This window comes from Somniosus microcephalus, chromosome 21, assembly GCF_052327205.1.
Source record: "Somniosus microcephalus isolate GS21.2 chromosome 21, FLI_Smic_1.0, whole genome shotgun sequence".
Classification (NCBI taxonomy): Eukaryota; Metazoa; Chordata; class Chondrichthyes; order Squaliformes; family Somniosidae; genus Somniosus; species Somniosus microcephalus.
Window position 1 is genome coordinate 69,426,436 of NC_141007.1, and position 12,771 is coordinate 69,439,206.

The window sequence follows — 12,771 nt, forward strand, 5'->3', positions numbered from 1 at the left end:
CTGGGCTGTGAAAATCTGGCAGCTTCAATGGGAGCATAGAATGACACCCAGCGAGTTGACAGACTGGTTTTAATACGCTACCAACAATTCCTTCACATTACTGCAAGCAGCTGGCAACAGTAAAACCTGCATTTACATTTATTCCCTCTCCTCAACAGTAACTGATGTTAATTATTTCATATCCCCACAGCTCTCCATTCTTCTGAAAGCAGGTGATCTTTATCAGGCAGACTGTCTTACAGGGAAGGGGGGATAAGAGGAGGGGACGAGAATCCTGTCCTCATCAGACATCCATACACATGCACTTTCCAGAGAAGGACATCCGATACTGAAAGGAGCCAAAACACCAGATAACTTTGCCTCCGGCAGACTGCAACGTCTCAACCATTCCCTGACCAAATTAGTCTGCGATACTCTATTGCATCGCATGTGGTGCATTCACCAGTGAGCATTTTCAATTCAATCACTCCAGTGCAGTACTGCGGGAGTGCTGCAATACCGGATCGTCTGGCAGATGAGGCGTTAACCGAGTCTGCTCTCAGGTGGATGTAAAAGATCGCATGGCACTATTTCAAAGAGCAGCAGGGAATTAGCCCCGGTGCCCTGGCCAATATTTATCCCTCAATCAACATCACAAAAACATCTTGTCATTATCACATTGCTGTTTGTGGGACACAAGAAATAGCAGGAGTCGGCCATTCGAGCCTGCTCCGCCATTCAATATCATCTCCACTTTCCTGCACTCTCCCCATATCCCTCGACTCCCTTAATATTCAAAAATCTAGATCTCAGTCTTCAATATACTCAATGACTGAGCCTCCACAGCCCTCTGGGGTAGAGAATTCCAAAGTTTCACCACCAAGTGAAGACATTTCTCATCAGTCCTAAATGGCCGACCCCTTATTCTGAGACTGTGACCCCTGGTTCTAGACTCCCCAGCCAGGGGAAACATCCTCCCTGCATCTACCCTGTCAAGCCCTGTAAGAATTTTGTATGTTTCAATGAGATCACCTCTCATTCTTCTAAATTCTAGAGAATGTAGGCCTAGTCTACTCAATCTCTCCTCATAGGACTATTTCCCCCCCCCCCACATCTCAGGAACCAGACTGGTGAAGCTTCATTGCACTCCTCTACGACAAGTACATCCTCTCTTAGGTAAGGAGACCAAAACTGTACACAATACTCCAGGTGTGGTCTCACCAGGGCCCTATATAATTGCAGTAAGATGTCTTTACTCCTGTACTCAAATCCTCTTGTTAAAGGCCAACATACCATTTGCTTGCTGTACCTACATGTTAACTGTGATTTGTGCAGAAGGATTCCCAATCTCTCACCATTTAAAAAACTCTGCTTTTCCTACCAAAGTGGATAACTTCACATTTCTCCACATTATATTCCATTTGCCATGTTCTTGCCCACTCAGTGTCGAGATCCCCCTGAAGCCTCCTTGCATCCTCCTCAAAAAACTTACATTCCCACCCAGCTTTGTATCATCAGAAAACTTGGATATATTACATTTGATCCCCTCATCCAAATCATTGATGTAGATTGTGAATAGCTGAGGCCCAAGTATTGATCCTTGCGGTGCCCCACTAGTTACAGCCTGCCAACCCGAAAATGACCCATGTATTCCTAGTTTTCTGTCCAATAACCAATCCTCAATCCATGCTAGTATATTACCCCCCAATCCCATGAGCCCTAATTTTGTTTAATAACCTCGTGTGACACCAGAATGCCTTCTGAAAATCCAAATACCCCACATTCACTGGTTTCCCCTTATCTATTTTGCTAGTTACCTCAAAACTCAGATTCGTCAAACACTATTTCCCTTTCATAAATCAGTGCTGACTCTGCCCAATCCTCAAGTGCCCCGTTACCACATCCTTGCTGTGTGCAAATTGGCTGCCACGTTTCCTACATTACAACAGTGACGATACTTCAAAAGTACTTCACTGGTTGTAAAGCGCTTTGGGACATCCTGAGGTAGTGAAAGGTGCTATATAAATGCAAGTCTTTCACCCATTGCGCATTTTCAATTCAATCATGCAATTTAAAAAATAACAGAAAATGCTGGAAAAACTCAGCAGGTCAGGCAACATCCGTGGAGAGAAATTTGAGTTGACGTTTTGGGTCGAACCCTTCTTCAAAGCTGGAAAGAAAAGATAGATCGGAGGCAGGGCTGCGATCGGACAAAAGAAACAAAAGTAGTAAGAGACAATAAAAGGTATTAGAAGCTAGACGAGATGGTAATAGGCTGAGATTGGGTGTAAAGTGTACTGGCAGGGCAAGAGATAGCTGCCAGGTGCGAGAGAAACAAGGTGGGGGGGGGGGGGGGGGGGGGGGAAAGGAGTGGAAAAATTACAGGAAAAAATGAAATAGGGGCCGAGGTGATGATCTGAAATTGTTGAACTCGATATCGAGTCCGGAAGGCTACAGAGTGCCTAATCGGAAGATGAGGTGCTGTCCCTCGAGTTTACGTTGAGCTTCCGTGGAACAATACAAGAGGCCAAGGACGGTGAGGTCCGAGTGGGAATGGAGTGGTGAATTAAAATGACAGGTGACCGGAAGCTCGGGGTCACCCTTACAGACTGAACTATTCATAACTCCATATGTATCCTAGTCAGTTTAATCACAGCAGTCAGTCCAACCTTACAAGTGGCGACCAAACGCAGATTGGGTGACCGCTTTGCAGAACACCTCCGTTCAGTCCATAAGGGTGACCCCGAGCTTCCGGTCGCCTGTCATTTTAATTCACCGCCCCATTCCCACTCAGACCTCACTGTCTTCAGGCTCTTGCATCGTTCCACGGAAGCTCAGCATAAACTCGAGGAACAGCACCTCATCTTTCTTTTAGGCACTTTACAGCCTTCCGGACTCAATATCGAGTTCAACAATTTCAGATCATAACCTCAGCCCCTGTTATATTTTTACTTCTATTTTTTTATCCACACCTTTGTTTTGACCCTTCCCCCCCCCCTTTATTTCTCTCCCACATGGCAGCTGTCTCCCATTCTGCCATCGCATTTCACACCTAATCGAGAGCCGTCTTTTGTCTCCACTAGTCCGATCACCATCTCGTCTCGTTTTGAATACCTCTTAATGTCTCTTCACTTCGCTTTTGTTCTTTCATCCCCATTTCCCAGCCCCCAAACTGGCCTTTTATTTGTTTCACTTCCTGTGCTTTTTCAGTCTTGACAAAGGGTTCCGACCTGAAACGTTGACTATTTCTCTCTCCACAGATGTTGCCTGGCCTGCTGAGTTTTTCCAGCATTTTCTGTTGTTATTTCAGATTTCCAGCATCTGCAGTATTTTGCTATCGTACATAAGAAACTTGCCTCTTGGACAATACTTTTATCAGCAGCATTCCCCAGTGAAGGTGTGAAGCAGAGGTCAAAGAGGGTGACCGAAAGGGACCCAAGCGGTTTGGGTACAATTACTCTTCCAGCCTTGTGTGCAGAATTATGCACAGAAATAGAAACAAACTTTAAAAAGCTGCAATTAAAGTATTAAAGCCACTGTAGAATCTCAATTCAAGATAAACATTAGGAACACTGGCATTTATGATCACAGCAGCAATAATAATTAAACTTTATTGTCATTGCACAAGTACATGAATGACAAAATGTGATCTTGCAAGCTCCCATGACTGGGAGAAGCAAAGCCGCTGCGTGCCGCCATTCCATTTCCACCATTCCTCCTGTCCGACAATCTTCAGCCCACCGCCCGGGCCTGCTCACCAGCCGCTCCTCCAGTGGCTCCCTCCCACCAACCGCCCCTCCTCGGGGCTCCTTCCATGACCTTCTGCACCTGGTCTTCCCTGATGGTCACCCCTCCAGGTACTAACCAGGCCTGGCTCTGCTTAGCTTCCAAGCCTTGCCAGTGGCCCTGTCCCTAGTCCCAGGAACAGGGAGTTGATTATATTTAGAGATTTTGTGTTTGAGAATATGCTATTATCCTGTATCCCTGGTCTACATACTTCCTGTAATGAACATGCCTGTGAGGCTTAAACTAACCACTAGGCGAAACAAACCTCAGCAATAATTCCCCCCTCAAGCCCATGGACGCACCTGGTCCAGTCACCCTTCACCTCAAAGCAGCACAGGGAAGGTCAAAAAAGGTCAGTGCAGCACTGAATTGGCATCTTGCAATGCAGCGAATCAGGCTACATTTAGTTTAGTCCTGGAAATCTAAACACAAATGCACATGGTCCATTTGTATTGGGACCCTTCCTTTAGTACAGGTATAAGCTGCTGGGACAGACATTAGAGTGCCTTATTAAACAGGAAACAAAGTAACTGCCCACCACATGCTTTCACACTAAACATTCTTCCACCAATCCAAGCTTTTTGGGGGGGGGGGGGGGGGGGAAGGAACAGTGCATTTTGATGGGAAAAATGCCAAAAATATAAAGGATACAATCTGTGTTTCATTACACAGCAGACTACTGTTATTGGTGGTTTGGAAAAAAATTAAAATCAAAAACAGTGAAAACAAAGCTTCCTCAAACATTTGACTGGAACGTAGCTGGTCCATGCATCAGGAGAACATGCAGAGATATTTCTTGGGTCTGGTGGAGATCCCAAAATGACACCTGCAAATATTTATAGTCAGTGATAAACACAGGCCGCCCTTTGCCCTTTTCACAAAGAATCACAAATGCCTGCCTATCCGTGCCACTTTACATCAACTTCAGATTAAAGTTGAAACAAAATATCACTGCATTCCAAATGCTTTAAGTCCTGATCCCAGTGTCTGCAGATCAATAAAGCTAAATATTCTACATGCAGCAACTTCAGGCAGAACAGGATAGCATATTGTCCAGTAGGCAACATCTGGAACTGGACAATTAGGTACTCCCTGTGGGAGAAAGATGCCTTCCACACATCTCTCTGCTACCCCACCCCCCACCCCCCCTGGATCACAGGCAAGATCAGTAACTCCGCATGCAGAGAATAGCCAGCATGAGCCCTCATCCCTTAAGCTATCACACTTCACTATCACTCCCATCTACAGCATCACTTGGAATTTAGCTACTCTTACAGCATGCAGCTCCTTTCCAGAGTCCATTCTCCCTTTGAATATTTGAAACAAGCAATTTGAATTTTAAGTATTTAATTACTGGTAAGGCAGAAGCTGTCAGTACTCCAGTCATAAGAATGTTAACACCCACAATGGTTTAGTGGGGAAAAGTATCTAGTTCAGCACAGCCCCCCCGTTTAATCCCCAAGTCTGTGCCAAGTTGGCAGATCTCAGCCATTACTACTGATCTCACCACCCATGGCCTGGAGGAAGAGCCACACAGGGTCCCAAAATCCCAATCCCTTTCCAGTTGCCACTGCTGGGAAGTATGCACGAGAATCAGGACCTGTAGAATTGTCCCCTAGCTACTTTACAACCAGCGAGAGTCTGCACCCTCAGAAGAGGGAGCGCACAAAATGGATGCAAATATCGATTCCAAGGGAAGATTGGGCCTGAATTCGCAGTCAGAGGCTTCCTGCAGGGAAATGCCTCCGATCTGCAAATAAAATCCACGCCTACCTTCTGCCTCGGGATCCAGAGCCTCTACGTGTAGACATGTAGAAGCCCACGCATCCCAGGGGTACAGGCGGTTCGCAAGTGCCCCTGGGATCACGTGGGCCGGCCCAACTAATGAAAGAAGGGGAATCCCCAGAAGCAGGAATGGGGATCACAAACACATTTACGTACCAAATAAATTAAATTATTTAAAAATTAAAAATTTAAACATTTAACAAGTATTTTTAATGGGCTAAATAACTTATTTTACAGGTGTTTTAATGTTTAAATAAAAAATTTTAATGTATTTTTATATTCATTTAAACTCATGCTGGTAAAAGCACGCCTTACACGCCTGCTTTTACCAGGTGTAAGAATTTCAGACATTCGCTGGGCAGTAGTTGAGCAAATAGCCCAACTCACCACCCGCAGATGTCTATGCTTGACAGACTGCAAGTTCCGGGTTTTTGCGCATGCGCTTCGCATGCAGAAGTCTAGAACTTGTGGGGCCCTTATGGATGCACGCGCACCTGTAAAATATGGACCATTGATTCATTCCTGCCCCCTCATTCTGTATAATCAATGGGTGGAGGGATTAAACAAAATGGATCCCAACTACTGGGAAGGAAAGCAATTTAAGAACATAAGAATTAGCAGGAGTCGGCCATTTAGTAAGATCATGGCTGATCTTCGACCTCAACTCTACTTTTCCGCCCGATCCCCACATCCCCCCGATTCCCCTAGAGTCCAAAAATCTATCTCTCTCAACCCTGAATATACTCAACGATTCAGCTTTTGGGGCAGAGAAGTCCAAAGATTCACAACTCACTGAGTGAAGAAATTCCTCATCTCAGTCTTAAATGGCCAAGCCCTTATCCTGAAACTGTGCCCCTTAGTTCGAGTCTCCAACCAGGGGAAACAACCTCTCAGCATCTACCCGGTCAATCCCCCTCAGAATCTTATGTTTCAATAAGATCACCTCTCATTCTTCTAAACTCAATTCTTCTAAACGAGAGTATAGGCCCAATCTACTCAATCTCGCCTCATAGGACAGCCCTCTCGTCCCAAGAATCAATCTAGTGAACCAATTTGTTTTATAATAGCAAAGTCCTCCACAAAGTTACATCATCACTAGCAAATAACCTCAGCACCAGAAATTATGCCAATGGTACAGAACAATGAGAGAAGTAGAATGCTTGCATCTATGAACAAGATAAGCAGAACCACCATCTCTTACAGATTATGCCACTTGTAATTCAGCACTGATTTCAGGCAAACACCATTGTACCAGCCTCCCAGTGCCATTCTCCCACCCGTTCAACACTGTCCAGATGCCAGGCAGAAACAAGGCCACTAAATCCTGCAGCATCTCCTAGGCCCACGTAAAGGGCCTCTGCTGTTGAGAAAATAAAGAGTGTTTACTAACTGCAAGTGATGGCAAGAGAAATGCAGACTTCCCAGTTTCCAACTTTTAACATGAGCTGTCAGATCCAAATTTACATCAAATTATGTACATCAAATGTGCAGCACAAACAGGCCATTCGGCCCAACTAGCCTTGACTGTTTATACGCCCCACGAGCCTCCTCCCACCATTTCAGCATATCCATCTAATCAGCATATCCATCTAATCCTTTCTCCCTCATACTTATCTAGCTTCCCCATAAATGCATCTAAACTATTCGCCTCAACCAATCCACGAGGTAGCAAGCCCCACATTCTAACCCCTCTGAGTAAAGAAGTTTCTCCTGAATTCCCTATTGGATATATTAGTGACTAACTTATTTTATGGACCCTAGTTTTGGTCTCCCCACAAGTAGAAACATCATCTCTACATCTACCCGATCAAACCCTTTCATAACCTTATGTAAGAAGTCACACGACACCAGGTTATAGTCCAACAGCTTTATTTGAAATCAAATAAAGCTGTTGGACTATAACCTAGTGTCGTGTGACTTCTTACATTTGTCCACCCCAGTCCAACTCCGGCATCTCCACACCATTTCATAACCTTAAAAGACCTCCATCAGGTCACCCCTCAGCATTCTCTTTCCTAGAGAAAAAGAGCCCCAGCCTGTTCAATCGTTCCTGATAATTATAACCTCTCAATTCTGGTATTCTAGGAATTTTTTTTTTTTGCACCTTCTCCAGCACCTTTTTATAATTTGCAGTATTACTGACTTTAAACGGATGGTGACTGGACTCATAACCCTTGGATATAGTCCTTCAAGGTTTGAAGAGTGCTTTTCTTTCTCTGCTCTCCTCCCAATCTGTATGCAGTGCAAATGTTAAACATTTGTCATTCAGTAGTCACAGGTACACTTAACAAATGCCAAGAAGCAGCAGAAGCTTCAACACATTCATCTTAATTTAACCTCTACAAGCAAGCGAATGCTAGAAGTTGATCATTTTGCTAACGTGTAAAGTTAGTAGGGCTCAAAATTATACCAGCACATACAAATCAAGTCAAAATTAGAAACTTTGTAACCAGCCATAGACTGCAGCATGTCTGGGCTCTTTAGACAAAGCCTTACCTCATCCTATAATTTAAACATTTTTGCTAACAAACATTTACGTTAGGAATGCAAGCCAAATATTTTCTACCAAAAATGTTTGGACAAGTCATTGAGACCAAGTAATTTTCTCACAAAAAAGCACTATATAAATGCAAGGCTCTCCTTTTTGCTCAGCCAGATTCCACCACACTGGACAGGAAACACTGAACTGAATTGCACAACAGACCAGCTTCACAGTCAGACAGCTAGGCCACATGCAGAAGGAAAGATTTTACATCAGAGTGTGCAGACACACACAGGCAGTATATTACTGGCTCTACTCCATTCTAAAGACTCTCCATGAGCAGTTTATACCCTACCAGGTTCCCTTTTATTTTCAAATATAAAAATGACACTTGCAAACATTCTGCTCAGTGCCTGCTACACTTAAACAGTTCTTCCTTGTAACACAGGATTTACCAATCCTGATTCCAGACTTGAGCAGATTTGGTGCAATGAAGTGTAACAATTGCCAGTCTCTTGATTAACTGTAGGCAGCTGCCGCCAAAAGCATCTAAGGCACAAAAAGCACTTCCCATGCCATTAAGAAATGTGCACTAGAGCTAAAACCAAAAGTCAGATGGCAACCTTTTCCTCCGACAGCAATGGGTCACATATCTTTCCTAACCTGCAGCAGCTGTCCCAATCCTAAGCATGGTCTAATGTGTTTAGGCACAGTTCCAAAACTGGCAGAAACTTTTTTTTTGGGGGGGGGGGGGGGGGGGGGGGGGGGTGGAAGAGAGAGATTTGGGGTAAATCTACACTCAAGTAAAAATCACATGCTCACTACAACTGCCCTAGGAGGTTAAATATTTTATCCACATGCAGCTTGTATACGATTTTGAAAAGTTAACAAATTGCCCAAGCCAATCATTTATCCCAAATACATATCTGAAGCAGACTTCAAAAAATGTACTGTTCTAAAGACATCCCCTTGTCCCTTAAATAGAGACTTGTACCACTACAAGGGATCTTCCTATTCTTGTCATTTCCCTACAGTACAATTTTGAAGTTAATTTTTTTTTTTTTTTTAAAAACAGCATTCACTCTACTTCACTACCAGTGGTCAGACTGCAACCACTGGCAATAGGCAATATTAACATTATTCGGCGCTGGCTATATTTTTGAAGTAAAGGCCTCCGTCTTTGTTTGAAAACCCTCGTCATTCTTGTGGTTTTTCTTTGGTCGGGAATGCGAGGCTCACCCGAACTTTCAAACAACACGTTGGAAGCGGCGCCGAACAAGACACGCCCTTCTCCAGCACCCACCATGCAGTCTGGGGACTGGGAAGCAGAGCCACTCCGGCCACTGGCCCTCGTACACGTCAACTTAAAGTGCTGCAGAAAGCCCGCCTCCTTCACTTTTTCTGCCGGTCGCTAATGGCCGACAGGAGCTGTCAATTAGCCCCGTCCCCGCAGGTTAAACGAACCCTGCGAGCTTTCCTGGTACAGTACGTGTAGCTGGGGGCGTATGCATTGTGTGTAAAGGAACAGGAGGCAAAAGAAATTAAGATAATACTTTGGACTTGCTTTGTAGTAAGAGTCCGAGTTTGAGCAAATTGCAAAACCCACTTGAAAATGGAAGGAAACCTAAATAAGAGTCCAGTTCTGATGAAAGGTCACTGACCTGGAACATGAACTGTTTCTCGTCACAGATGCTGTCTGACCTGCCTGATTCCAGCATTTGCAGTATTTTACTGTCCTCTTCCTAAGTCCCGTTTCTTTTACGATTTGCTCCCACACAATGAAAAACCAGTAACACTCCTCACATGGAGCCACTTCCCCTTTTCAGTAAACTCCGTGAAAACCACAGAGATCCCCTTTTTAGTAAACTCAGTAAAAACCACAGAGATACTATCAGATAAATAGCAAAAGTAACACAAACCAAATGCGAAAAGCTGGAAATCCACAGAACTCAGACTTGCAGTAACTCCACAGACACTGGCCTGGCTCCCTGGGCCGGTGGACAGAGAGCTGGGGGGGGAAGAGGCTGGATCTGCAGCTGGGGATCCGAGTGCGGCTGACAAAATAAAAACCACACGACCAAACTTTGTTAGGGGCAGCCTGAAGGAGGCACTTTGTCTGAGCCGGGTGGAAGGAGCACACAAACCCAGAGCCGGGGACAGGATTCTTCCCCCCCACCCCCAGCAACCTACAGCTGCGTTATTGGGGACATGGGCTGAGCAGCAGCCACCCCCCGTTACTCGTTATCCGAAGGAGGTTAGCACTTGTCTAGGCTTTCAACTGTTGGCTATCTGCTGGCTGGCGACCCCTGGGCTGGCTGCTAGTTAAACACCAGAGTTGTCATCAGTCACACGAGGGTTGTTACTAGTTAGTTGCGAGCTGACTAGTTAGTGCGCGGGTTAGATTGATTCCCCTGGCCCGGTCCCACCCCGCACTCACAGAACTCGACGAGCAGGTGGCGGTGTTTCTGCAGGGCCTCCTCGAAGTTGTCCTTCTTCAGCACCAGCACGTCGTCCTCCTCGACGATCTCGGCGGCCAGGGCCAGGCCGGCCAGACACATCAGACGGACAGGCCACATCGGGGCAGGCGGCTGTAGGTTGTGTGTGGAGTGCGGGGACGGTGGACTGAGCCGGGCTGCGGGCTTTCCTCAGGCGGCCGGGAACGTGGCAATCGGAGCGGGGAGCGGACAAGAGAGAAGGAAAAGTAGCATTGCGCAGGCGCTTAAATCCCCGCTGAGCGGCTCGTGGAGCGCTCTGACTGGCCCGCGCCCGCCGGAAGTGAAACCCCAGAGCGCGCCGCGGGTCAAGGGTCAGCCTCTGCTGCCAGCACTCAGCAGAGCTGCCAGTATTAATCATGGCTGGCAGGACAATCTGTTACCCTTTCCCAGCCCCATAAACTACATCAGACCCACCCCATAGAGAGAGACTCCCCTACACCAGACCCGCCCCATAGAGAGAGACTCCCCTACACCAGACCCACCCCATAGAGAGAGACTCCCCTACACCAGACCCAGCCCATAGAGAGAGACTCCCCTACACCAGACCCAGCCCATAGAGAGAGACTCCCCTACACCAGACCCAGCCCATAGAGAGAGACTCCCCTACACCAGACCCACCCCATACAGAGAGAGAGACTCCCCTACACCAGACCCACCCCATAGAGAGAGACTCCCCTACACCAGACCCACCCCATAGAGAGAGACTCCCCTACACCAGACCCAGCCCATAGAGAGAGACTCCCCTACACCAGACCCACCCCATAGAGAGAGACTCCCTGACACCAGACCCACCCCATAGAGAGAGACTCCCCTAAACCAGGCCCACCCCATAGAGAGAGAGAGACTGCCCTACACCAGACCCAGCCCATAGAGAGAGACTGCCCTACACCAGACCCACCCCATAGAGAGAGACTCCCCTACATCAAGCCCACCCCATAGAGAGAGACTCCCCTACACCAGGCCCACCCCATAAAGAGAGACTCCCCTACACCAGACCCACCCCATAGAGAGAGACTCCCCTACATCAAGCCCACCCCATAGAGAGAGACTCCCCTACACCAGACCCACCCCATAGAGAGAGACTCCCCTACATCAAGCCCACCCCATAGAGAGAGACTCCCCTACACCAGACCCACCCCATAGAGAGAGACACCCCTGCACCAGACCCACCCCATTGAGAGAGTCTCACCTACACCAGACCCACCCCATAGAGAGAGACTCCCCTACTCCAGACCCACCCCATAGAGAGAGACTCCCCTACACCAGACCCACCCTATAGAGAGAGACTCCCCTACACCAGACCCACTCCAGTGGGGGAGTCAGGGGGAGATAGAGGAACAGATATGTAGGCAAATCTCAGAGGTGTAGAAATAATAGGGTAATAATAGTAGAGGATTTCAACTTCCCCAATATTAACTGGGATAGTCAGAGTGTGAAAGGCTTAAAGGGTGCGGAATTCTTAAAGTGCATCCAGGAGAGCTTTTTGAGCCAGCATGTAGAAAGTCCTACAAGAGAGGGGGCGGTACTGGACCTAATTCTAGGGAATGTAGCCGGGCAAGTGGTAGAAGTGTCAGTAGGAGAGCATTTTGGTGACAGTGACAATAATTCAGTGAGATTTAAGGTAGTCATGGAAAAGGACAAAGATGGACCGGAAATAAAGGTTCTAAATTGGGGGAAGGCCGATTTTAATATGATAAGGCAGGATCTGGCCAAAGTGGACTGGGTTCAGCTACTTGTAGGAAAATCCACATCAGAGCAATGGGAGTCATTCAGAAAGGAATTAGAGAGAGTACAGTGCCAACATGTTCCCGTAAAGGTCAAGCGTGGGACCAACAAGTCCAGGGATCCCTGGATGTCAAGGGATATACAAGAATGGATTAGGGAAAAAAGGGAGGCTTTTGGCAGATACAAAGGACTAAGAACAGTGGAAGCCCGAGAGGAGTATAGAAAGTGCAGGGGGGTACTTAAAAAAGAAATTAGGAGAGCGAAGAGGGGGCATGAAAAAACACTGGTGGGCAAAATAAAGGAAAATCCCAAGGTGTTTTATAAGTATATTAAGGGCAAGAGGATAACCAGGGAAAGAGTAGGGCCCATTAGTAACCAAAGTGGCAATCTGTGTGTAAAGCCGGAAGATGTAGGTGAGGTTTTAAATGAATATTTTGCATCTGTGTTCACTATGGAGAAGGACGATGTAGGCATAGAAATCAGGCAGGGGGATTGTGATATACTTGAACAAATTAGCAT

The 12,771-nt window shown here is 46.5% G+C and overlaps 1 protein-coding gene across 1 annotated transcript in view; it reads right to left on the minus strand.

Moving 5' to 3' along the window:
- p4hb (prolyl 4-hydroxylase, beta polypeptide) overlaps positions 1-10,732 on the minus strand; it is a 39,208-nt gene extending 28,476 nt beyond the window's left edge. Inside the window, exon 1 of the mRNA XM_085963868.1 lies at positions 10,470-10,732. Coding sequence (XP_085819994.1) covers positions 10,470-10,608 — 139 coding nt within the window. The 5' untranslated portion in view covers positions 10,609-10,732. The remainder of the gene's footprint in view (positions 1-10,469) is intronic.
- Positions 10,733-12,771: the final 2,039 nt, after the last annotated feature.